Source organism: Chrysemys picta, chromosome 16, assembly GCF_011386835.1.
Source record: "Chrysemys picta bellii isolate R12L10 chromosome 16, ASM1138683v2, whole genome shotgun sequence".
Taxonomy (NCBI): domain Eukaryota; kingdom Metazoa; phylum Chordata; order Testudines; family Emydidae; genus Chrysemys; species Chrysemys picta.
Genome location: NC_088806.1, coordinates 27,192,382 through 27,219,885, shown reverse-complemented (window position 1 = coordinate 27,219,885; position 27,504 = coordinate 27,192,382). Strand labels below are relative to the sequence as shown.

The 27,504-nt window shown below is 45.0% G+C and overlaps 3 protein-coding genes across 3 annotated transcripts in view; 2 read left to right on the top strand and 1 right to left on the bottom strand.

The window, feature by feature from the left end:
• The window catches only part of BCO2 (beta-carotene oxygenase 2), a 97,163-nt gene extending 74,381 nt beyond the window's left edge, over nt 1-22,782 (bottom strand). Inside the window, exons 1-2 of the mRNA XM_024109050.3 lie at nt 22,633-22,782; nt 20,731-20,835 (exon numbers count right to left, since the gene is read on the bottom strand). Coding sequence (XP_023964818.1) covers nt 20,731-20,835; nt 22,633-22,687 — 160 coding nt within the window. The 5' untranslated portion in view covers nt 22,688-22,782. The remainder of the gene's footprint in view (nt 1-20,730; nt 20,836-22,632) is intronic.
• On the top strand, nt 382-6,545 carry LOC101931104 (interleukin-18). The gene is made up of 5 exons (XM_065570388.1): nt 382-404; nt 1,380-1,510; nt 3,528-3,680; nt 4,641-4,786; nt 6,296-6,545. The coding sequence occupies exons 1-5, from the start codon at nt 397-399 to the stop codon at nt 6,512-6,514; spliced, it is 657 nt and encodes a 218-aa protein (XP_065426460.1). The 5' UTR covers nt 382-396; the 3' UTR covers nt 6,515-6,545.
• Nucleotides 22,783-22,786: 4 nt separating the features above from the next.
• Nucleotides 22,787-24,785, top strand: TIMM8B (translocase of inner mitochondrial membrane 8 homolog B). Its single transcript, XM_005291373.3, has 2 exons — nt 22,787-22,955; nt 23,593-24,785. Exons 1-2 carry the CDS (start codon nt 22,854-22,856, stop codon nt 23,758-23,760), a joined length of 270 nt encoding a protein of 89 aa, XP_005291430.2. The 5' UTR covers nt 22,787-22,853; the 3' UTR covers nt 23,761-24,785.
• Nucleotides 24,786-27,504: the final 2,719 nt, after the last annotated feature.

The window sequence follows — 27,504 nt, the reverse complement described above, 5'->3', positions numbered from 1 at the left end:
GGTCACCAGAGTATTTGGGTTGCCACCATTGACAACTAATAGTACTAACAGCAATGGAATTGCTGATTTGGAACCCTGAAACTCATGGGTCAAATCCCAGGCAAGACAGATGACCACATCCCATACGCCTTTCCTGACATGCTCCTAGCACTGAAGACAGGGATGTTTGTGACCTGCACAGAGTCTCCTCAAATCAACCTATAAAATCTGATGTCAAACAAAACAAAAGAGGGTGGGTAGCTGTATGTAAACTGAACAGGCCTGGCAGTTTTATGGCCATTACTGGTCTGGGCACATGCGTCAGCAGCAGCTCTAGCTCACTTTGCCTTTAGGTAGGAGGGGGCAAAGTCTACTCATCTGACCACCATACGTCACTTGAAGAGGCTGTTGCACAGCATGAACCTGTAAGAACATGAAAGATCTAAGCACACCTCCTAAAGTTTCAAGTTAGCCATGAAGGCAGGGGGGCGGAACTACAAGCAGGTTTGTGGAGATAATCTCCAGGTTTGAAGATGCAAGTCTTTTGGTAAATAAAGTTTGTTATCCTCTGGGTGAAACATTTTAGCCTCCTCTTCTAGATGTCTGCTGGCTCACTTTAAAGAGGTCGCATCAAGGTCACAGAGCCAGAATTCAACTTGGACTAAAAATATGGTTAAAAACCTGCCCATGAGCAAATCTCTGCCACTGCAAAATAAATTACATCCCCCTTCCCTGCTGGGAGCACTGCATTAGCCCAGTCCCTACAACTTTATAGGTCACACTAAGATCCCATAGGATCCCACATTGGAAAGAATAAACCAAATGCACACAAGATAACATAACTTTTTGCAGGCGCAGTAGGGAAGATTAAATGGTGACATGGCATTTTGCTGAGCTATCACCATTTTAGGTTTGTTATGAGCAATTCATTAAGTGGGTGACATTTACAAATTTGTATGAACTATTGTTTAATTAGCATAAAGCACTCCAGGCCTTAGTCTTTCTTTGTTGCCCTACATCTTGTGATCTCATTTACCCCACAAGAGTGAAAAAGTGTAAAACAGAATCAACCCATAATTCTAGTATTTTACATCCAGTATACACTGGTTTAAATGACACAAGGTACAAGGTAATGGAGAAACAGATACTCAAGAGTCTATGGCAGGCACTACAAAAAGTGAAATAAAATAAAAATCAGTCTGCCCTCTCCCCTGTATTAAGTGGTAACGTCAGCCCTCCCACTGATGTGTAGTGAAACACTTCCATCTCCCTCCCAGCCCTGTTGTGGGCATTACTGTGCACCAGCTGAGAGCAGAGAACTGGCCCAAGTTATCCCTCTAGATCTGGAGGGTGAGACATATTGTTCCCATCTCTGAACCCTTTCCCTTCGATCTGCTCAGAGTGAAGATGAGCTGTGAAGAGATCCGCGTGTTTGCAGTGACATTTGGGCAAGATTCTGACCTCTATTTTGCAGGTAACTCTTGTCTTTTATATCTGGATGGGGTGTGCATTTTGGGATTTCTGTGCAGCTGACCAGCACTTGCCAGGCAATTCAATCCATTGCTCGGGTTGACTTATGTACTTCTGTAGCCTCCCACTTTGCTTCTCCATAACCTTCAGAGCAATGCTGATCCCTACAGCTTGGCGAATGACAATTTGGCAGGTGAAGCTAGGCTTTCTGCTTGGACAGGGTTCTGGGTCTCTGAGCCAGCCTTCCCAGCATGCTCTTTAAGAAGTTAATGGAGCCAAACCTGTTTCTGGAGATTCAAGTGAACAGTCCAAGGGCTTGTTTTCAATTACAGTGCTACAGCGCAGCTGTTCTGGTGCAGCTGCACCACTTTAGGGCTTTAATGAAGCCACTACTACGCTGACAGGAGGGCTTCTCCCATCAGCATAGTTCATCCACATCCCTGAGCGATGTCGTTATTTTGATACAGTCTGTTGCGTAGACCTGGCTTGAGCCCTCTATAATTTCAGCTATTAAAATGCGGAATTGTTTTTAAATCATTGTTGTTCTGATTTCACTTCAGTATCCTCATAAGCATCAATCTGGAGCACTGCAGACTCAGTACCTCGGTTGATGGGCCACTTGCTGCTTATACGACATCTCCAGAGAAAGGATAATGGGAAGGGGTGATGGTTGTGGTGGAGGTGGGCTTTCCAACTGACACTGGGGAATGAAACTGGTTAGAAAATGATCTGTTGTTTGTATACAGTCTAACAGTTGTTTCTCTTCTCCCCTTTCGTCGCTCACTTGGAACACAGATGATGAAGGTAAAATTGAAATTTGCTCGACATTTATGACTGTACTCCACTAGCGCTGAGCTGCTTGCCATTCCCAACACGGTTGGCTAATCTCCCCCCCAACATGGTGTTCATCAGTGTTTGGTAGTGACCTTAACACACGAATGGTGGGCATGGGAAAAACTCCCTCCTTCCTGAGTTCATTAAGTGACTCCAAGTCAAAGATGTTCTGCAGCTGGAGCAGCTCACCTGGCACCCAGGTGGCTGTGAGGATTGGGGAAAGGCCACCTATAGGGTACTCCATCCACTGTCCTTACCTGTATTCAGCCGTCTCTTCTGAAGTCTAAACTGGAAGAGCAAATGCACATCCTGGGCCATCTTCCAATGACGGAACATGGAGAGCAGGGCTCTTCAGTCTATCACATGGAGGCTGCTCCCTGAGCACAAACTGGTTGGTGGGCAGTTTGGGGACGAGAGTAAAGATAGAATCCACTCATCAACTTAAGACCCTGCTGTGATCCACCAAACCCAGTAAGCACCTAAACTCACTTGGTGCCTAAGTTTTTCAGAGTAGAAGGTTCCCTAGATGCCTAAGTTTCTGCCTCTAGGGCCCACACAGCTGCCTCACACTAGGCGTCCAGACACCTACCTCCCACCTAAGCCCCGGAGTGATTCACAAACTGGGAGACGATCGGTGGCTGAATGCCTCGCCCAAGAGGCCCAAGCCAGCTGACGCCCTCTGAGCACACCTACTGAATCGGCCCCATTCAAAATCCAAGGGAGGAGGAGGCGGTGACGGTGCTGCCTCTGCCCACTCTATAATTTCTATAATGAAAGAGTCATTTGGCCAGAGAGCAAGAGAATGAGTCTAGCGCCCAGCTCTTTGGACACCCCCCTCAGGGGCAGAAGCCCCGGGGCCAGTCCACCTGCTCCAATCACTCTTTCATTATTTATCCATGGTGGAACAGCTTCAACAGGAGAGATGGAGGGAACCCCACATCAGAATGAATATCCCATTCTTCAGTGGTTAGCACATCCTCCTGAGAGGTGGGATACCCCTGTTCAAATCCTTTCTTCCCCTCTGTCAGGGAGGGGGGAACTGAACCTCCAACATCCCAGCTGAGTGCTCGAACCACTCAGCTAAAAGTTATAAGGTGGGCACCACCAACCATTTTGTGTGGAACTAGGTCAGGAGACAGGCTAAAGGGGCTTTCTGGCATTCTTTGGACTATGCCAAAGTCCCTAGTTGTTTCTGGGAAGAGTGGAGTTAGTTGTGACTGTCTGATTAATGTATATATTAAAAGGTCTGGAGTGCGACTACTGGAAGAAGGCAAACTACGCTCTACAGCACCAGATCTTTCGAAACATATCTAATCAGGTACTCATGGTACGGCCAGGACCAGAGAATGCTGTCATGAGTGTATTTGAGCCTATGACAGATCAAGAGATGACACCTGGTATGATACTTTTGGCTTCTACATGTCCTATAACCATTGCCCTAGCTCTTCATTCCAGGTACGCTTTTGCCCCATGTAGCTCTTGGATTACCTCAGATAGACCTGAGTTTAGCAACAGTTTCTAGTAATTGTAGTTTGTCCTTAATGCCAGCTAAGAATAGAGCTAAGCTCACATAGAAGACATCAATCCCCTCCAGAAAAGATTTTGCACATTTTGGGGGTCAGCCAATCTGAGTACAGCTTCACATCACAGCAGAAGCCAAAGATCAGAAGTTCTAGCTGTGGGCAGACAGAAGATCAGGGAATTCCTCCGACCCCCCCCGACATTGTCCTGAACCACACCCATGAAAGAGGCATGTGGCTCTATAGCCTGAAACGAAGCCCAGGGACTAGGAAGGTGCTGCAAAGATTTCTAAAGCCACCAAGCTGGGTGGACCTCTGTCGCAAGCAAAGTTCTGAATCCCCATTTTGTATTAAGTGTCAGTGAGAAGCATCATTTTACATTGAACATGCAAGGCAATGTATCTGGCACTAAGAACAATTAGTCAGTCTCTTTTGGTGTGGATCAGCACCATCTCTACATATCCCCACTTTTTTCAGTTATTTATTCAGTGCCAGATTTTCAGATCCTATTTACATCCAACATGAGAAGGAAACGCAACCCTCACCTTATGCATGTGCTCCAAGGGATTTGCACACTGACATCACACTCTCTAGCCCTTAACTGTTTTGCCCACAGAAGTCCAATTGAATTTTTGTCATCAGCAGTCACAGGACAGTACACAAAACAAATCCCAGCTCCATTCAACTGTAAGGAGGGCCATGGACAGAGGCTGCTTGTGGTGGAGTAGTAAGATGCCTGGATAATAAAACTGTTGGAACCCCTTTGCGTCTGTTTTTAAATAGCTGTTTGCAAACTCTTTCCGCACAGGCTCCTAATAGTAAGTACTTTGTGTTTAGGATGCGGAGTGCACTTCACCATCCACTATTACGAAGACAACAGGTTTGAGGACGGGATGTCCGTGGCATTCAGCATCCTGGTAGAAAACAAGACTTACTGTATGTACTGCACAGATGAAGGTGAGGAAAAGACTGTTCGATTTAGGGTAAGTAACTCCCTCTGTGTCCAGTGTTTGCCTTAACTCAACAGTTACATCAGGAACCCAAATTAAGAAAAAAAATAAAACATGCTAGATAGCATTTCTCAAATGTGGCCACTAGGGGATTTTTCTGTGGCCACAACAGCCTCCTGGGTGTGTTACCCGGGGTTCTTTCAACCCAAAGCTCTTGGTAACTTTTACTCTGTGCGAGGAGGTGTCGGGAAATAAATCAGGGGAGACACGGCCGTCCGGCCGATAGATGGCTGAAACAGGGCAACACAAGAGTGCTTTCACTTAAAGCTAACCTTTATTTAGGCTCAAGCACTTACACACGTCCGCAACAAGATTAATAAAACACCCCCAACCCTTGATAATTACCAAAGCAGAGTGTGGCTCTTGAGTGGCACAGCCCATCTGCAGGTGGGGAACACAAGATGCATCCAGAGGGAGAGACCAGTTCCAAAGAGTCCCCCATCTCAAGCTTTTCCCCCTTATGTATACATTAGTAATAGAATGACTTGCCCCTTAAAGAAAACTTGTCAAGCAAACAGTTCCAATGGGCAAGCAAGAGGCTCCTTCTGATTATTGATTAACCAGGTGTGGGTTTTTCCAGAGCCTGCAGCCTTGAGTCCCCAATAGACATTCTTGCTCTTTTCAAATGCACGTATCAGCAACTTTAACACAATTTTTATCAGGAAGGATGCAGGGTCAAGCTGCCCTTTCTGAGACACCCAAAACCCCCTTCCCTCCTGCCTTGGTCAAGCTGAGACTGCTGAATGGCCAATTTACAGCTTGCTGACTAGGCTGTCTTTAACAATAAGCCATAGTGGTTTTAATCACTTTACTGGTTTGCCAAAGTCTCCGCGTACAGGCGGAGATGGGGATGTGGGGGCAAAGCAGCAGCCCCTCCCTGTAGCTTCCAGCTGTTGCTCTTAGATGCGCTGCCTTGATGTTTGCTGGCACCACCAGCAGGGGATTGGTGCCATGCACTGCACAGCCTCCTGGTGACTCCAGGCAGCACATCTTCAGGCACATGGGGCCGTGGTGTGTGCTCCGTGGGGGAGGAACCTTCAACACCGCAGGCACCTGGTGAGTTCCCAACCCACCTTCCCCGGGGCAGAAGGGTTTCGGGCTTCAGCTCGCCGGGGCTCCAGGAGTGGGCTTCAGTACCCCTCCCTCCCTGGCTTCAGCCCCGGGGCTCTGGGCTTAAGCCTCCCCATCCCCACCCCCACCCCCAGTCCAGTGGTGGGCTCTGGACTTCAGCCCTCCCCAGCTCCAGCCCCTGGGACCAGCTCTGGGCTTCAGCCTTGCGGCAGTGGTGCTCCAGCTTGGAAAAATTGTCAGAGCAGCCACCAGCAAGAGTTGGTGGCCGCACTCTGAGGCAACCAAAAAATTTGTTATGAGAAACCCTCTGCTAGAACATGATAAACTGTTCTTGAGTTAGAGATGTGAAAACTACAGATAAGTGTCAAGTTTTTGCACTGGTAGTTACTCTGCATATTTCCTCCATTTCAGGAAGAAGAAGTTCCCAGAGAAATTCTGGAAAACAGCAGTGACATCATTTTCATCCAAAAGTCAGTTTCACCAACAGACACACAAGCATTCAAATTTGAATCTTCACTAATGCCAGGATACTTCTTGGCATTTCAGAAAGTAGAGAATTTAAGCAAACTGATTTTAAAGCAATGTGATGAAGACCATGTGGATGAATCCACACATATTATTGTCCCCTAAATAAACTGATTTGATAATGTATCATACACAAGCAATTTCTTGGCCATTTTTATACAACTTTTATTACTATCTCTATGCTAAACTGTGTAACCCTTCTCTGTAACCACTCAAACACACAGCCTCTGGACACTGAGTTAAGTTCCTCAGGGTCTGTGCTGAGTTTATTGGCTCCAGGATTGATACTTTTCAATTCTTAGCTGCAGCTGAGAGCAAATATAGAAACAAAATAAATTGGTGGACATGGAGCTTAGGAATTCTATAATCAGAGAGATTAATGTCTGTTACTAATTACAGCAGGGCTTCTATGGTAAGGCTGCTATTTACCACAATGCCTTCTCCAAAAAAAGCTAGTCTTTGCATAAGATTGTCATTGCCAACTTTTTGAATTAAGTATTAAATTTGGAATTAAATGAACCTTTGATTTTTTTTTAACCAAGTGTCCATTTGTGTCTCCCTCTATCACAGCATTTAAAACTGAAGTAGGTTTTGCAGACTCTGATGAGGAAGACTCACAGTCTTTCTAACCATCTGTGCCATAACAGGATGGGTCTCGGTCTGGGTCCGACAGACTCCGTTTTGTACTAGGAGCTGACCACATGGCTAACCTTGGCAGCCTAGGCACATAGCTAAAGGGGAAGAAACTGTATTTAAAAAGGGGGTGTTATCAGAGGCTACATCTCCCCTACAAGGTAGGGGTGTGATTTCCCAATACTTGCCAAAGCTAACACACAAGTACAAATAAGTAGCGCAGCAGCAGCATGTCTTAGCCATGCTGTGTACAAACACTCCTGAAACCCACAGGTACGTACTCAGCCCTGCTACCCTAGCTAACACTCCTCAAGCTACCTAGCTCACAGTTAGACATAGCCTGAAAAAGGTGGGCTGTCCATCACCATATATCAGCAGGAGGGACCCTGCCTAGGCTAAATGCTGTCCCAACCTCAGACTCCCAGAAGGGTGGAGGTCCAGTTACGGGAGGAGGCATCTCAGGACTTTTATTTTACTAGCTCTCTGGTGCTTTATAAGAGCGTTGACTGTTAAGAAACTTCTTGGCTAAGCCTGTGCTCCTTGCTTTCCTATCACACTGTCCCCAAAAGGGTTAAACTAGCATGCAGAGTGCCCACAGCTAGGTAGAAGTGGGGGAGGGAGGGTGTGAAAACGGTGGGAAGTCTGAGACACAGGTGCAAGGTCTGAGGCAGCTGGACTGCAGAGTGCCACATCCTGAGGAAGGGGTTAGACAAGAGGGCTGAAGCTGAATGTAAACTCTACACCAAAGAGCTAGAAACTGGGACTAGCCTCAGCCCAGACCCAGTTGTCTTTGGAGTACACTTCTGACACACCTGTGATCACACGGAGGGAGACAGGGCTAGGCTGCAGCACCACCTCCACTACTTAGGGCTAGTCTACACTGGGCTTGTGTAGTCACAGCAGAGCACTGGGAGAGAGCTCTAAAAAACCCACCTCCATGAAGGGGGTGACTGCCAGCGCTGGTGCACTGGCGCTTTACAGCGCTGAAACTTGCTGCGTTCAGGGGTGTGTTTTTTCACACCCCTGAGCGAGAAAGTTTCAGCGCTATAAAGTGCCAGTGTAGACAAGCCCTTAGTAACAAAACCACCACTTTATAAAAGGCTAGAAATTTGCATCTAATGGAGTGGGGGAGTTGCTCCCCCCCCAAACCGCAGGCATGGAATTTGCCCCTCCATGCATGGCTCCACTAGTGTGACTGGAGCTGCACCCCCCAAATATAGAAGTCAAACTACACCTATGGGGGACAGTGAGTGTGAATCAATTCAGAGCAGGCTCTCACCCCTATCTTTCACACCAGCCTCAAGAACGCAGCTGGGGCCCATTATCATTCAAATGTTTATTGTGCAACAGTTGGCAAAGATCCCATAAATGACTACAGATGACTCATTTCTAGGTCTATTGCATCCTTCCAAGCAGGAAGCCATTATACTGACAAGTATCAGGGGGTAGCCTTGTTAGTCTGTATCCACAAGAACAACAAGGAGTCCGGTGGCACCTTAAAGACTAACAGATTTATTTGGGCATAAGCTTTTGTGGGTAAAAAACCTCACTTCTTCAGTCACTCCTTGCTGTTGTTATGCTGACAGGCAGCCAGCAGCAATCACTCTATTTCACACAGGAACATCCATATCTGAATTCTTATCCTGACACTACCCTAAAATGCTGAGTAGATTCTAAAACAAATGAGATTTAGACCTTGTGTAAATCTTAGTAGTCAAGAAAGGAATTAAAAATTTAAAACCATCTTGGGTAACATGAAACAACTTCATATTTCCAATTATTAGTTAACGAGACTGACAGTAAAAATAAATGTAGCCAATTTTCTTCCTTGAAAAGTCTTGTATAAATGCCCCCTGCCTTCTATTAACCTGGGCTTTGAAAACCTCTACATGGCCACAATGAGCATGGAAGTCAGAGGAGATCACTTTCCTATTTATTAACAAAGAAATAAGTATGATTTTGCAGAGAGTTTGAAATCCACATAAGATGGCAGAATATGGCCCCTCTTCACATAGGTTGGAGTTTGTTTGTTTTTTTGTTTTAAATAAAGCGTCAGACAAGAAATCACACAGGGAAGTGTTACTAGAGGAGTGGCCATCTCACACCCTTTTATATTTTATTAAGAACAAAGTGCCATTTTAGCATTATATTATGATGAACTCCCCACCCATTTCTGAGTGATACTGGACATTTATTTCCATTATCAAAACATTTGTGTCAAAGGTTTTGGAAAATATTTTCCTTTATATCAAATGCTTTGTTTTCAAGGGGCTTTTTAAAGCCAGACCATACCAACTTTATTTTTGTTATAACTCGCTTTGCTGGGTTTACTAAGGCAGAAATAATTTTTACTTGAAGTTTTAGCTAAACAGAGATGTTCTGTGCTGGAAGCAGCAGTTTGAGGTGAACCCTCAAACTGGAGTGCCGCTATCAGTGACCCTATAAATATGCTTTGATGATTATGGAAGAGGAAAACTATACAAGCTACAATTATAATAAGTTCCGAATACATTTAGAGCGATTTACAGACAGGATAATTTGAACAGGTTATTGAACAGACACAAATGTAACAAAAAAAATGGGAAGGTTTTGTTGCCCAGGACACCACACCCTTGACAGTTCCTGGCATCAGAAAGTCAATGATGTAGCCATTTAAATTACATGCCAATGTAGAATAATGTCAAGGTGACTTGCAAAAAAAATTCCCGAAGAGGAAGGAATTTTGGAATGAAACCAAAGAGTTAACCAAGAAGCAGATAGTGATGAATTATTTGCTGTTTGAATTCAACACTGTCGGTCCCCTGTGGAATCACACAGGCAGCACTCAGGAAAAGCGGGTAGGTGGGTCGGTTGTATTTTCTCCATTAGAGAGAACGCTGCTGGCAGAAACAGACAATTTCCATTTGAACCGTTAAACCGCATGCAGCTCATAAGTCCTGCAAATTAAGTTGCACTGAAACATTCTTTCCTTCTGTGTCTAGAATGGTTTCTAAACAGAAGATAATCTCCCCATCAGCACTTATTCAGCACTGGATCTATTCAAAACATTGCATAAACAAGGTCTTCTTCCTAAAATAATACCTTCTTCAAGATAAAGAGTGGTGAGAAAATTTTAACTGTTTATGGAAGATAAAAATGACTGCCAGAATCACACACACACACCCAACGTTTGTAAATTCTTTATTGTAGATTAACAAAAAGTCTTCTTTTTTCACACTGACTCTCAGGGCCCACTCAGAACATTATGTGAGGCACCTTGTGTACAATTCACTAATTGTAACATTAGAAACAAAGGTTGAACCTTCCCACAGCCAAATTCATTTTACAAAATGGGAAATTAAACAGTAATTACATTGCAACAATCTAAACAGTGCAGCCACTGAAAGAGAAAAATGAGTTGCAGCCATCCAAGATTGTTCCTGATACAATAAACTACTAATTCACCCCCAATTACACTGCAGCTTCATTAGTTCACTCTTGTCTGAATCCAGTTCACATCAGCCTAACTCTTCTCTTCTGGCAGAACCCCACTTCCAGCCCATTTTTTGCTACTGATATTGGTTTTTGCAATAAGGAGCCAGCTCAAATTGTAGATTTCTAGATGACTCGGCATTGGGATTTCTACCCATGCACTATGTACTCTTAATTACTGTTTTTCTCTCATTGAATGATTTAGTAACAATATGATGAAGCAGAGGCAGCAGTGAACAATCATGTTTTGCCAGCAGTTTGGTTGCATCTCAGAGGCTCCACAGCATAGCCACAGCCTTGCAGATACCCACATCATGATAGTTGAAGTAGCAGAGGCCTGCAAAGGTCACAGCTGAGAGTACATACAGACCTGTATTGGCCAGTTTAATAGATGTCTCCCCATGGACATAGTCAGTTATAACCTGCCCAAGACCCCTACAAAGAGAGAAAGAGAAACATGCTGAAAAGAGACCAGAGCAATCCCTAATCAAACCTGGCTGGCTCTCCTGGCCATCATCTATGGAAACTTTCCCTGCAACTAACGCCCTTGTAATACTCACATTTCTCAGTCTGCACATCATCTCCTAAACTGAGCTACGTGCCTCCACTACTCAGAGGCTTTTGCTGGAGCAAAGGACCCACTTCCTACTCAGCAAGCAGCTGTAGGCACTCACGGGATGTTTGTGCTGACTGGTGATTTCTGAGCCAAATAAAACTTGGCTAAACAACCCTTTTAACAGTATCTAGGAAACAGGCAGCTAAGAGCTGTTCCGTTAATAAGTAAATTTCACTCCGGGGGCAGAAGACAGTGAGAGAGGCTGTTCCACTAGAGAAAGAAATCAGAGGAAACACTGTGCTTCCTCTACAGTCAGGAGAATGCTAGATCCCAGTCTCTTCTCCCTATGTACAAAGGATGCCAGGCATTGGGACACAAACAGGTAGCCTGGATGATCTCAAAGACTCATATTAGGTCAAGAAGTTGGCAGACCCTAGAATTCTCCTGAGAACGTCTGAATGGTGTCTATGGCAGTCAACAATTTGTTCCATATTTAAAGTTTTCCCTTGTCCTCCTGTTGCAGGATCTTATTACACTGATGTGGCACCTTTAATGCCAAAGGCTAAGCAACATTTGCCTTCTGCACTGCTAGGTTCACCTTGTAAAATGTAAGACTACATTTTCAGAGACAAGTTGGGAAGTCTTTGCTGGTTCCCATGATTTGTCTCCACATAGTAAGGAGTCTGAGAAATCTCTCAGATTCAAACTAAGGAACGGTAACAGCCCTAAAGATCTAGCAGGATTCACTATGCTAAAGCAGTTGCCACTGGGGGGCGGGGAAGAGATACCTGTTTTACCCAGATGGGCATTTTGGTAGCCCTGGGTCACCAAAAATATGGCAGGAGGTAGTGAGAGGAGGACTATAATTCCTACAGAAGAGAAGGTGGGGAAGTCAGGAGGCTACAATCCACAGAGAATCAGAGGAAGTGCAAGGGGCGACAACTCTCAAACTGCTAGAGCTATGTACTGCCACTAGGGTGGGGGGGGTCTGAGTGGTACCTATCTGCACCCTTGGCTGTTCTGTATAAAGCCCCATAAAACACAAGGAGAGCAACTATGTATCCACAGGCAACCCTATGACTGCACCATAGATAACTTAACCTCTGACTGTTTTTGCTTTGAATGGCAAAGTCAGCCTATAAATATTACATGCCAAAGAAACTTGGTCCAAGATCTAAGTGACTTCAGGTTTCTTGTGCAAATAATGTTAGATGTTTGTACTGACACTCACTTCATCAATCATCATGGTTGGCCTGTCAGGAGAGTGTGTTTTGCATGTGGTTTACGACAATACTTTCTGAGCAGAGATTTATACCTGAAGGTCTGAATGTAGGGAGGTGCAATGTAGAGCCAGGACGCAGGATTTCAGCACCTTCCCCCCCCCCCCCCCCCCCCCCAAGTGCCAAGTGAGAGCAAAGGAGAAAAACCAGAGGAAAAGTCTGCAAATGCTGGAGTTTCAGATCAGCCATGAGTACGGGCTCTCTGGTTTGTCACTGGGATTATAGTAGCCTAAAGAGTCTTCCCTTTTTAAATTGTCCTAGCAGCAATGGTGCACTTCAGGTCCAAAGCAACGGCTGCAAATGTAATAAAATCCCAGCTCCACAGGAGGGGATGAGGAGAACACCCTACAGGGGTGCACAGGAGTCTTGCACATTCCTACCTCCAGCCATCACAGAAGAAACAGAGGGATGGCATGACTGACACGCCCAGGTCACCAGCACAACAAGCCTGCTGTTCTTAGACATCTTAGTAACTGAAAGTTCAGCTCCCCTATAGATGTCTAAACAGTGTAAGCCCCTGCAACCTTTGCTTTGGAAGTGGAGAGTTTCTTACTATCAGAGAAACATTTTCAAACCATGAACTCCCATGTGCAAGGGGAGGGTTTCATTTTGTGGCCTTTCTCCATGAGTTATAACAGATAAGCCAGGACAAACAGCGTTTACCCTGGAACAATAGAGAAGTAAAACCGAACAAGTTGGCTCTTGTTTTTTTGCTGGGGAAAACCCCTAATTGTCTGCACAAAAAAGGGTTTTTTTATTGTCGACATCCAGTTTAGAATTTACTGTCCTCCTCTTTGCAGAGTCACCACAAGATAGTCACGGAAGAAATATCAGCATTTGCATATATTTTTACTCACGAGGAAACTCAGACAGTACAACTCAGGATCCTCCTAGAAACCATGCCATGCCATATGTAATATCCCCTAAAACAGGAACCACCACTGTTGGACTGAAAGGCTCACACCCGCAGGATGCAGACACCTCTGCAGAAAAATTCTTAAATCTGGCTTCATTTCAAGACTTCCCATGGCCCTGATAATTTTATTTTGTGAAAGAATTCCCAACAGTGGTGATGTTTCAGAAGAGCAGCAAGTAGGCAGGACCCAGATTTCACAGCTGCAGGGGGAGCTTCTGCCATTCAGCAAAGTACAGGGGTCTGGCACAGCACTGAAGACCTCTTAGTAAATTTCTCTTACATTTAGAGAGCACCTTTCAACCCAGAGAATCCCAAAGTGTTTTTCCAACTGGTATACAAGCGATACCTAACAATTCACCTTAATTCTGACCCTTGGGGAGTTGTATGCCATGTTGTTGCAACCGTGTCAGTCCAATAAAAGATATTACCTCACTCACCTGGGGAGTTGAGCAGTCTGCCACTTTCTAGACATCTGGCACATCATAAGAATAGCAACACTGTCAATTAGGCCTACTACACACCTGTGGACCTCCCCAACAGGAAGAAGTGAACAAAGAAAATTCCAGTGTATGGGGAAGATGACTAAACAACTACAGTCAATCGGTTGCAGTCAGCAAACAGATATTTCACATGGGCCAAACAAAACAAACCTACAAACTTCAGGATCTCAGACTCATAAGTTCAAGATGAGTGATCAATAAGTCCTTCACTATCCATGGACGTCTCACTGATGAGCTGCCAAGCCTGAACTACATCACAGAAACCTGATGCAGCAGTTTCAGTGTCATCTTCCCTTGCTTCTTTGCTCCTCTCCCCCTTATACTCTCTTCAGCACAGCATGACGAAGGACAAATCTGGAGATGAAGTAGCCAATCTACTCCCCTCCTGGCTAAAAAGTAGGAGAAGCATTCTGAAGCTAAAGTCCGCTTCATCTGCAAGAAGAGAGACTATACTAACCTGGTGATGAAAGTCGGAAGACTCATCATCTTGACAGATTTCAACATTTATATGGATGATCACGTCACTAAAACAATCACCCAATGTCTCCTATTCAAACTTTCCACCGCAGGTAATTTTTGGATGCAAGCATACACAGCCACACCATGGAATGAGTATGACACACACACTCATGTCTGACCTCCAGGTAGGGAAAAAAGCTTTCTGTCACAAGGCAAGAAACCATCACAACCAAGCCCCAGGCCTGAAAATTCTTGGGATCCTGCTCAATTCTAAAACGTAGAAAACTCTACCATGCACTCTAACCCAGGCAATATGCCAACCAACATTAGAATAAACCACTGCTTGACACCAAAGACTTCAGTGTCTGATCCCCTTTTCCTAAGCAAACTAATCTAGCAGCTAGTCAGTCTCCAATGTTACCTGTTACATGCCAGTATCCTTGATCCCTCATAGCCAGGACCTGGTGAAGAGACAGAACTTTCTGCACTGGAAGATTACCTGGTTGTGGACAAAGGAAGTACATCCATAATTCTGAGGGACCGGTCTCGGGTATCTAATACTGGCTCATCACCAAAGATTCCTGCCCCATCTCCAAGAAGCTGAAGTGGGAACAGACACTCCTAGGACAACTCAGATTCTTCCCCTAAAACTAAACCCAGAGGATTATTATGGGACACTCTTCCTCTACCGCCAAAAGCCTTCACCTGGAGAGTTCCACAGGCTCTATCTTCTTCCCACGACTTTACCAATAATATCTATAAGAAGCTGTTAAAAAAGTTGGTGAGACAACTTGGGCTGAAGTGTCAGCAGTACTGAAATAGCCATCTCTATATCTCCTTTATGTCAAATGCAAACAGTAATGTCTCCAAGCTTACTCAATACTTGGTTGAAATCAGCACCTAGATAGATTAGCTGGCTAAAGCTGAACCCAAGTGAGGTTGAGGCTGGTAGGAAGAGGGAAGTATGCTGAAGTACTTGCCTCTATTAGAATATTCCCCCACTATTGAGGGCAACTGTCCTCAGATTGTCTTAGGATACTTTTGGGCTCCTCAATGCTTTTGGATGCCCAAGTAACCATGCCAGAAAATGTCCACTTCCATCTGTGAGACAAGGTGGATAAGGGAATATCTTTTATTGGACCAACTTGTGTTGGTGAGAGAGACAAGCTTTCGTGCTACCACAGAGCTCTTCTTTGGGTCTGGGAAAGGTACTAGAGTATCACAGCTAACTGTGTAGTTCGAAAGCTTGTCTCTCTCACCAACACAAGTTGGTCCAATAAAAGATATTCCCTCACTCACCCTGGGACCCACACAGCTACAACATAGCATACAACAATTCCATCGGTGGCTGATTAGAAGACTGTGCCCATTCCTGTCAAACAAAGACTTGGCCGCAGCAATCCACACATTCATGATCTCCAGGCTGGATTATTGCAACTCACATCTAAAAATGAAGCCAAAGACCCTTATAGCATTTCACCTAGTACAAAAGATAGCAGCTTGTGAGCTGAACAATGCAGGTCTCTGTCTACATCATCCCAGTGCTCTGTTCTCTGCAATGGCTCCTCACTGAATAGAGATTCAGTTCAGAATATGTCCTGACAGTCAAAGCCTTCCATTGGTCTTGCAAAAGCTACCTAAGAGACCTCCAGGGACAACTACTTGCCTGCCAGTCAGGAGAGGCTCGTGAATGCAGAAAACAGAACTTTCACAGGAGCTTAACCTAGAATTTCTTACATCAGCTAGAAACCACAAGCCTCAGCACAATCAGAATTAAATGCCAAAAAGGTTTATTTGACTAGCTTCCCTTCAGTGAGTCATGCACTCGCACATACAAAGACAAATCTGATAAAGTGTCAAACCATTTGTCCTACAGGCTGAAAAGTAAGAGTGATGCTATTTCCATTTTAAAGTACTTGGAAAATGCTCACTTACTAGAATGATGGGGGCTACATAGACTTAGAAAGGTTACAGATAAACACACCCTCATGGATGCAACATCCTCTGGTCGAAAGCTTACAGCAGTTTAACAGCTATACAGCCACAGGAAGTGAAAAATACGGTATCCAACTGAAACTGAAAAAGGAATTTAGGGAGGTAAAGTGGAGTTACCCAAAAAGATATCTGGCCAGGATTCAAGACTAACATCCTGTCTCTCACAAAAATGCCAGGGGATTAACAAGCATGTGTAGTCAAGACTGATTTTTGTCTCACCCAAAAGATGGCAGCTCCAGTAATACAGTGCCCCCTAATGCTAAGCTGACGCCCAGAATCTGTACTGGCTCTGAGGAAAAAGAGCCACCAATAAAATCCTGAGTTTCCCTTAGAGGTCTTATTTAAGCACAGATCTGTCCTGATGCTGCTTTAGGGGTATACTCTGAAACATTCAGATCTGAAGGCCATATATAACCTACTAGCCAAAGAAAGCCAATAGTCCCTCTTAGGTAGATTTCCTACTGTCTGCAAAGTATGAGATATGGATAAGGGAATAAACACAGGAGACAGAGTGAAAGGAGGCTCCCCTAATAGGAGTATCTACTCTGCCTTCTAACTGAAGAGGCAAAATGACAAAGACCCTACCTGGTGTTAGTCTGGTCAAGGCTATAACAGGCCAAGATGCCAGTCACAATAACACAAGGAATAAGAGTTTTGCTCTTGTGTTTTACCAGGTGTTCTAATGTGAACTTCCTGATGCACACAGATTTGCTGCTCAGCTCCTTTTGCACCTAGGACTATAAGCCCAAAGAGTAGCTCTGGCTGGTCCTGGTGAGACATCTACCAGACGTTTTCACACCTACGCTTACCAGTGACCGTGGAGTGTGAGGGCTGCAGCCAGTGAATAGTCCATGGCAGGTCCAGGATACAGATAGGCTGCAGGGAAGAGACCCAGCAAGAGGACGCTGACAGCTCGCTCACTCGTCCAGTGCAGAGATGCAGCCTTGGAACCGGCTGAAAAAAAAAGCATTTTCAACACAGAGTTTCTGCTCACAATATCCCAGTCTGAACAATGGTTAGCTCATTCTGACCAGTTTTGTGCAACTAGGTGCTTTCTCAGACCTAGATACACAGCCCTTAGCTGGGCAAAACCAGGTTGCCTTTGACTTATTGCTACAAATCATATTCATAAGAACAGAAGAATGGTCATTCTGGGTCAGAACAATGGTCTATTTATCGCAGTAGCTTGTCTTCTGACAGTGGCCAGTGCCAAATGCTTCTGAGGGAATGAACAGAACAGGGCAATTATCAAGTGATCCATCCTGTCGTCCAGACCCAGCTTCTGACAATTAGAGATTTAGGGGGACACAGAGCATGGGGTTGCATTCCTGGCCATCTTGGCTACCAGCCATTAATGGACCTATCCTCCATAAACTTATCTAATTCTTTTTTGAACCCTGTTATACTTTTGCCCATCACAACTTCCCCGGCAATGAGTTTCACAAGTTAGCTGTGCATCACGTGAAAAAGTACTTCCTCTTGTTTCATGATACCTGCTGCCTACTAATTTCACTGGGTTACCCCAGGTTCTTGTGTTAAATATTCCTATTTTAAATACCACCTTAAATGCTTGTTTTAAATATCTCTTTTCTGAATGCTCCCTCTGTTGTTCAGAAAGTAAAGTTCTTTTAATTAGGATACAGACAACAATAGACTGAAAAAGCTGATAGATGAGGCCAAAGGAAATGCCACCTTTGTTAGTTTCATGGCCTGCTGTTCAATAACAGGCCCTTTCACAACACCACAGAACAGGCATTTTTGAAAACAATAGTAAAGGTTGTTGCCCTAGTGCTTAAGTGTATCATGAACTGCCTGCAGATGCAGTGCTTGCCAGTTCTGCCTCCTTGTGACCATCACTGAGGGCCCTGCTTAGTACATGACAGTTTGAAAGGAGTGGATGAAGAACAATGAAGCAGCGTAACAGGATGGAGAGGAAAGAACACTAGGCACCAAGATGCATTGGTTCTATTTCCAGTTCTCCCATCAACTGTGTGACCCAAGGAAAGCCACCTCCCTTCTTTGTGCCTTAGTTTTCCACCTGTGATATGGGATAATGATATTGAAACCCCTCCCCTTTCTTTGTGAAATGTTTTAAGACCTATGCACGCAGTGTGCTGTATCTGTTAAGTATCCGATTCCTCTGTGATAACTACATGAAGAGCTGAGTGCATGAATTAGGATTGGTGTTATCTTAACAAGAGTAGGGACTGGAACCTCTGGGACTTCCCCAGATATTCAGTGCCTAGAAGTAGCCTAAGAGGCCCCATGATGTCAGTCCTCTTCCATAGACAACTACCAGTACACAGTTCTGTTTCCACAGAAAGTGACTCAGACAAGCACAGAAGTGGTAGTTTGGGTTCTTTGTAACCTTGCCTACTTTTCCTATACATTTTGGACATCACTAGAAGAAATATGGTTCTAAGAGATGTTGACATACACTGAGGGAAGCAGGACACCTTACAATACACTGGCACTCAATAGCAGAGTGCTAACAGCATAAAGTTACAAAGAACTGATTTTAAACACACATTAGATCACTTGTCTAAATGCTTACTGCTATTTGATCAACCTGAAATCATGAGCTGGAAAAGAGATATAATGTGAACTGTACCAAAAAGAAGACATGGAATTTCTCCTGCTCTGCACAGGGTGACCGATATTAGACAAGAACTGCTGTGACAATGGAACAAAAAGATCACCAGCAAAACAACTGTAGTGGACTAATGCGTTACTACCATGAACTTCGAGAAACATTTTCCAGCATGCAACAAGTTTCTTCTTGACATAAATGTAGCAAACTTTTTTTGAGTTTGACTTGTTTACATACTGAGACTGTCCAAGGCCGCGTTGTTTCAAGTAGATATAGTCTGTGGAAAGAACTGTTAACACAGCGTGAGTAGTTTCCATAGTACGAGAAAGTAGAAAACTTGGAGGGGAAAATTAGTGGGGACAGCTTGAATGTCACTTTTTATCGGTTTGTTTAGTTTGTGTCTGCATTCTTCTTTCTATTTTCTGCCATACGTTACAACAGAGGTCCCCAAACTATGGGGCAGGCCCCCCAGGGGGCACGGAAGAATGTTTGGGGGTGCACAACAGGGCCCAGGCCAACCCCTACAGGAGGCGGGGAACGCCACCCAGACCCGATATGCCCCCAGCTTAGCTCCGCCCCCAGCTGCAGCTCCATTCCGCCCCTAGCCCAGCTCCAGCCCCAGTTACAGCTCCACTCTGCCAACAAGCCCGCTCCAGCCACAGCTCCGCTCCATCCCCAGCCCAGATCCAGCCACAGCCACAGCCCCGCTTCAGCTTGAGCCCAGCTCTACCCTCATACCCTCTCCACCCATAGACCACATCCATCTCTAGCCCCAGCTCCTCCCCCATCCCCAGTTCTACCTCCAGCTCTGCCTTCAGCCCAAGCTCCCCTGCTGAGCCAACTGTGCAGTAATGGAAGGGGGGGGACGACAGGCAGATTCCATTACTGGTAAGGGGGGGTCATGACAGGAAAAGTTTGGGTTTAAAGGATATAAAATCCTAATTAATCCCTGGTCATAGTATTTCTCAGGTTTAATGGCCTACATTATGACAGTCCTGGATTTTGGTCTTTGCCTGTTTATCTTACACCACTCTCCACTGATTCCTGCTACGTGGAGAAAGGAAATTTTGTCCAGCAATGAATCTTGCCTCCAATTCAATCTTTCTAGCCTGACCTCAGATGGACCAGAAGCTCCTGTCCACCAGGGGAGCCACAATTTCTGCACCAAGCTTACAACAATCACCATTGATCTGACAGGGCCATAAAAAGCATCACCCATTCTTCAATCTATCTTCCCTTTTCCTATCTTGTGGATGTCTGTGGAAATTGACTTGATAAAACTAACATGTTTGTTAGTAAACTGAGAATGTTTGTTTGAAACTCAGTCAATATATACAATTTAAGAAAGATGCTAAGGAAAAAAAAAGCTGGATTTAGAATGACACTTTTCCTGCATACTGTAATAAAATGACATTGCATGTGAGATTACCGAGGAGTTAGTTTTAGGCTGACAGAAAGAATCATGAAGTTTTCAGCAGAAACCATAAAGTGCAAAGTGAGGTCTAATAAACCATAACAGCACTATTTCCTGTTCATAGAGATGACTGCCTGAATTTTCAGGCAATACCAATTTCCATGCCCTTCAAAACAAGAGAAAAACCTCACAGCAATTTGCAAATGTCTGTAGCATCGAATTATACTGTAGATGTTTTCTTGTCCAACTCCCAATTTAAATTATGTCAATTGATTTTAAATCAAAAGCTTGTTCAGATTTAGGTGCAGTGAGTAGATAAGGCAATTTCTTATCTGTGACCATACAAATCACTCCATGGGGCCAAGAAAACACTGTAATGACTAGGGTGACTGAGCTGGTTGAAAAGGTCAGGATCAAATCTCACATAAAACCAATAATATAGATAAAGAATAGCAGCTTCCCAAGTGGTTATCAACAGAACTTTTGTCCCAACTTAGACTAACATACCATAGCTCCTGGGAGAGATGTGAATTTGATGTGCCGGAGTTGGCCGATCCAAGGTTGTTGTACAGGCAACCACAGGTCTGGTCAACAGACTTTTACTGAGAAGAACTGTCAATGGAACAAAGATTGATTAGTTGCCTTTTACACCCCCAAAACTTAAAGGTAAATCCCTGGAAGTTAAACTACAGCAATCAGCATCTTAATCAATAAGCAGTAAGAGTCCAGAGGGCTTCCTGAAAAGGAAAGCCAGTGGTTTCTTCAGAAGAAAGGATGCACAAAGTTAGAATAGGGAATACAAATTATACCCCACAAATAACACCTTGGTGCGTGTGTGTGTAAATGTGTTATTTGCAATATTTCTAACAAGCCTGGTGTACACATGCTTCAGAGTTTCCCTACCAAGGATTTAATATCCAAAGCCCCATGCCTCCAAGAGTGAGGCAAGCTGCACCCAAAACAGTGCTTCAAGGAATCTGAGACAAGAACATTAGCCACCAACTCTGGCATGACAAACTTTGCAGCTATGTTGTGAGCATTAGGGAAATCTTGCCTTCATTTCATGAGCTAAACAGGCTACATTAGAAAAGACCTGCTCAATAAACTGTTCTGGGGGACTACAGTATTTTCAAAGATCTGATTTTCAAAGTAGGTCTGGTGTGTTCTTTCTGATGCTTGTTTGCACCTTTAAGCTGCCAGATCTTTGTGGCATTGACTCATTCAATGGCTTAGCATAGCTGACACATAATAAAATATTCTGCACATCTATAGTTAAGCAGTAATAGTGCTATGCCTTTCACAAAGGGCCCTCAAATGAGTTTTATTTTACTACCTCTCTAAAGCTCACACAGGCAGGTGGAGTGCCGCGCAATTACAGTTGACAAAGGGTGAACTAACAGATAGCTTAGAGCAGTTGCTCTCAACCTTTCCAGACTACTGTATGCCCTTCTGGAGTCTGATTTGTCTTGTTTCACCTCATTTAAAAAACGACTTGCTTCCAAAATCAGACATAAAAATACAAAAGTGTCACTGCACACTATGACAACTTGCTTATGTTCTCATTTTTATCAAATAAATTAACTGGAATATAAACATTGTACTAACATTTCAGTGTATGGTATATAGAGCAGTGTAAACAAGTCATTATCTGTATGAAATTTTAGTTTGTACTGACTTTTCTAGTGCTTTTTATGTAGCCTGTTGTAAAACTAGGCAAATATACCTCTACCCCGATATAACATGAATTTGGATATAAAGCAGTAAAGCAGTGCTTCGGGGGGCTGCGCACTCCGGCGGATCACAGCAAGTTTGATACAATGCGGTTTCACCTATAATGCGGTAAGATGTTTTGGCTCCGGAGGAGAGCGTTACGTTGGGGTAGAGGGGTATCTAGAGGAGTTGAGCTATGCCCTGGAAGACCTCCGCGTACCCCTGGCTGAGAACCACTGGTTTAGAGGCTGTAAACTCTCTGGGGGCAGGGAGCATCCCTGGCTCTGCGTTTGTACAGCACCCAGCACAAGAGGCTCCAACCCACCTTAGCGCCTTGGGGTAACAAGCCATATAAACAGCAGCGGGGGAGACTGGAAAAAAGCAACAGCCGCCCACAGCCAGCCTGCAAGGGGGGGGCGGCTCTGATCAGCGCGAGTCACGGGGGTTAGTGGGGAGGCAGAAGCTGGGGGTGGGGGAGACCGCGAGGGCCCCCCCCAAGACCCGCTCAGGCCCAGGCAGGCGGGTATCTGCCCCCCGCCCCTGGCCGCAAAGGGGGTCGTCACTATCGTTGTCCCGCATCACCCTTGCCGAGGCCCCCACCGCGAGTCACCGCCGGAGCTGGGAACAGACCCCGCAGCCCTGGCCCAGGGCAGCCCCATGGAGGGGCCGGGCTGAGCCCCCCGCGCCCCCGACACTCACCCAGCCCCCCGCCTCGGGGCCGCCACAGGCCCCCCCGCACCAGCAGCGCCGCCATCTTGCCGTCTGACCCTCCCCCGCCCTCACGGCCCCAAGGGCACCAGGGCACCCGGAAGCGGAAACAGACCCGCGGCTGGAGCCGGGTTGGCCCCGTGCGCGAGGGACGGGCCCCTTCACTTCCGGTTCCGCCGGTGAAGGTCACCGCGGCCGGACTCGCCTGCCCCATGGAGGAGCTCGGCGGCCCGGACGGGGGCCGGGACCCCGCGGTCTCCGAGCTGCAGCGGCTGGTGGCCGCTGAGCAACAGCGGGCGCAGTTCACCGCTCAGGTACCTTCCTCCCAGGCCCGCGACGGGCAGCCCCCAGCCCGCCCTGCACACGCCTCGTGGAGCCCCAACGGGTCCAGAGCCTCAGGCACTGGGACCCCTATTGCCACCCCTCCCCCAAGGGGTTCCTCTCCCCCCTAGATACTTATCCCCGGTGCTGGCACCTCTGGGCTTGCGCCATCCGTTAGGAATGTAAAAAAATGGCTTGAGCCGCAGCAACTCTTTCGTTACAGATGAAGCCCTGCTTGTAACCCTCCCAGAGAGAGAGCAAGGCAGCCCCCTGTACCTATCCCTTGACACTCGTTTTGGGAAATGGAGGGGGGGGGGGGGCAATGTGAGACAGTGACTTGGTTCAGTCCCTAATAAGTAGATGCATACAGCATAGAAATCACACAGTCTTTGGCATTAATGGACCCTTTTCTGCGTGTCAGCAGAAGGACCAAGTACACAGCCACAGTGACTGAACTTCTCAGTTCCGAGGGTGATGGTCCCTTCAAGGATAAGGCACAAGGGGAAAGGATGGTGTTCTGGCAGGACTCCTAGACAAGTGATTGTTGTACCCCTCTCATATTTTAGCTTCCCCATCTGTAAAATATTTGATTAAATAGTAGTAACTAACATGTTTCCTGTTCACATCTAGGTTCATAACTTCATGGAGGTTTGCTGGGACAAATGTGTGGACAAACCTGGCTCAAAGTTGGACTCCAGAACAGAAGGCTGTCTAGCCAGCTGTGTGGACAGATTCATTGATACCACGTTATCCATCACTAATCGCTTTGCTCAGATTGTACAGAAAGGAGGACACTGATTACTGCATTTCCCAACTCCGGACAACCCAATCTTTCCTATTCAGGTCAATGGACTTATCAGCTGTCGGTGGAGCATCATCACATGTTCTAAGCTACATTTTATCTGATACTTTCACAAAATGCAGAAGTGGTTGAACAATCATTTGCAGAAAGCACAATTGTCCCTGTGAATTCTTTAGCTGCATTGAACTGTTCATAAATGTGTCATCGTACTGCAATTTAATAAACCATCAGGAACACTTGTCCAAACAAGTCTTGTGCTGTGAAAGTGTATATCACTGCCTTTCCATGTCTTTTATTTAATTAGAGGAAAGTAGAGAAGAGATGGTGCTTGCTGCTGACACAGGGGATGGGCACAGTATCTTAGCATCAAAATTAAATTTAAAAAATGTAATATGAATATAAATGATTTCAAAATGAACTAATAAATGAATGAAAACACTTGTTTTGCTGGAGTGTTTGAAGCCTAAACCTAGGAGCTGTACAGTAGGATAATGCATGAAAACCAAAAAGTGAAACTGGTTAAAAGGCTTGTTACTAGGGCCTAGTCTATTGCACAGTTCTGTGGCTGTGAACTTTGCTGCACACTCCAAGCTTTTTTTTCCTTTTCTTTTAAATTGGTTATAGCCCCACTGGTTATAAAGAAAATCTTCAAAATGTCCATGTAAATTGATACAGTATCTGAGATTTTGTCTGTATTAGAAAAGTTGTACTGGTTTAACTAAATCTAGTCAAACAGGTGGAAGACCCTATTACAGAAGCCTTTTCATTGGGTTAACCCTCACTTAATTTGGCAATACACTAATGCAAATGACAGAAGACTCCCAGTTATCTGAGTCTGTTATAGTACAATGCAGAAGTCTGATGGGTGTTTGAGAGACTAAACTAGATTTCCCTTTACTTATGTTTAAAGGTACAAGAATGGATGCAGTCTTATTTAATGATCTTCATGTTGATATTTTACACAAATTTAGCCTAACCTGGTGAGCAGTGACTGTAAATAAATTGACCACACATTTGAAAAGTCTGGTTTATTCTGTGAGCCAATCAGGACTTATGTTATCTAATAAGGTGAACATCCATCACTGTAAAAGCAGCAGAGAGTCCTGTGGCACCTTATAGACTAACAGCCGTATTGGAGCATGAGCTTTCATGGGTGAATACCCACTTCTTCGGATGCATCCATCACCGTCTTTCACATATACACACACACACTAAAAATCCTGTACTTAAGTTTCATAGAAAGGATATACAACCCACCCTGCCTTCTCTGGCAACTTCTTAGAATTCTCTTCAAAAATACGTTCAATGGTGGTAGTACAACATCATACGGAGCAGGAAACCTTGGAGTGTGCCTTGGGTAGGAGATTATCCAAACAGACCTGGAGGGTACTAGACTCGCAGACACACAAGCTCTTTAACAGATTTGGGGAAAGGGTAGAAAAAAAGAGGGCAACTTCATACGTGAATTGCTTGTCTGTTCAACAAGGACTATTATGGAGCACCGTTCCAGCAGCTTCAGGCAGAGATTTAGTACTGTGGACACTGCTGCGTTAAGGGAAAAGAAAGGCAAAGTTAGGATCATCCTTGGTAAATAAATAGTGGCCAGGGCTGGGTAAAAGGCCCTGAAGCCCATTCTGGCCAGCCCATTATCCTGAGTAAATGCCTTTAACTGGCAGGAGCCCAACTGGCATATGTTCTTAGGATGAAGAAGCATGAGGCAGCCAATGTTCAAATGCCTGGAGACACTGGTCCTCAAAGCAAAAGTAGTGACATACCAAGCACTCTATTCACTGGTTGCATTAGGAGCTGGACCGTATAGGATAGTAGGATCACTGAGGTCCAACATTCAGTCCTGCCCTAAAATCCACCCATAAAGTCCACACTGGGTCCAGTGCAATATATGAATCTATTATCTTCTGCAGTTATACATTTCCTATTTTAAAATCTTTCTGTAGAGGATTTCTTTATAAAAATAAAAATCTCCTTGAACACTTCTCTTGTGATGCGTGAAAAAGTGCTGCATGGTTATTGCATTAATATTTCTGCAGATTGCAATAGAGAAGTGGCTCTCATACTGAACTAGAAAGGAACCATTGACAGCTCCCCTTCCAGCCCATGGAAATCCCTGCACCAGGAGACAGGACCTTAGAGAAATAGGACATTGCTTAACCCCATCAGAGAAGGAGCTGCCCACATATTCGTGCCCTGGAAAGGAAGTCACAAACACTGGCCTTCTAGAAGACGGAGTGGATGACAGAATGTAGACCAAGCACTGGGGGAGGGGGACACGGAATGACAGACACTACAATGACGTCCCTCCATTTTATCAGTGTCAGCCCATACGCACAGGAAGACCTAAAAAAGCTTCACCTACTACAGGTGGAGAAAGAGAGACAACAAATTTAAACAAAGACCAAGGATCTGGGCTATTATGTATTTATCCAGGTTCCCTCCCCTTCCTCCCAAGTATCTACTAGTTCTCTGATGGAGCAGATTATAGACAGTAAGGCAGAGAAGATTTGTTTGTCAGGCTGACATATAAGACATTCCCACTAGAAGATAAACTACCCTGATGTTGAGTTTCTGCTATCTAGTTTTGAACTCACATTGAGATCCCCCTTACCTCTCGGAGCCCCAGGTATTCCCCCATTCTATGCTGAAGCCCATATCCCAGGCACTATTCCTCCAGCTGAAGACTGGTCCTTTGGGGCTCACCACCCTGATTCTAATTCCTCAGGGCCTGATTCTGCTCTCCCAGAAATCAGGAATAACTCCACAGAAGTCAACAGAGCTACAGTGATATAAGATTGGGGAGTTAAGAATTGGAATCTCAGGCAATTTCCATCTGCCAGGGAATGTACAAACATTAATTCCACTCACAAAGACCCAACAGGTAGGTAGGTATGAGCGAGGCACTTCGTCTGCAGCCCCGGGAGCTGCAAGTGCTGTCTCAACAAGAAGTTCAGAGGAAAAAACCTATAAAACCCTTACCTATGTGGATAACCTGCCTTCATGGCGCTGCAGAAGCACAACTGGGAAAATGATTAGTTCATGAATTAGCAGAATGAGGATAGGTAACAGTTTTTAATACAAAAGCATGCCCCAACCTCAATATGTCAGAGCAGTAATCTACACTGCTCAGACCAGAGAAGCATTTAGCACTGTCCAAACTCAGTGGTAAAAGCCTTCAACTGAAACTTCACTCAAACAAAGCTAAGTCAAAGAAGGATCCCAAGACATGTACAGATCTGAACTCTCGTAAGAATGGTGTTTCCTCTTGACTTGGGCACAGATTTGTAATCCCATCGCATTTCCACGGCTTACATATATGCAAGCACACACACAGAGAAAAGGCTCTGTGAAAGGTTTGAGACCATAGTTTATATATCGGGGAGCCCAGACACCTCAATTCTGATCTAGAGAGATTCAAGACCTCCACATTCTGGGAGCATAGACACCACCTACTGTCGCATATGGAAATTCAGAGAAACGTGGGGTATGAGACTGTATGTGCTAAGAGTCTCCTTTGCCATCTTCTACTGGAGGGTATTAAGCAGGGATGCAATCTCCTATATACAGACTGGCTCCACAAAACATATTCACAGGTCTATGGAACCTGATCAGTGGTGAACATATTGTACAAAGAGAGGAGCAGCCCTGACCAGACTTTTAGAACCCCTGAACACATCCATGCTCTGTCCCTGGGTCTTGCGCTAAAGTGGTGGTAAAGAGATCAGATT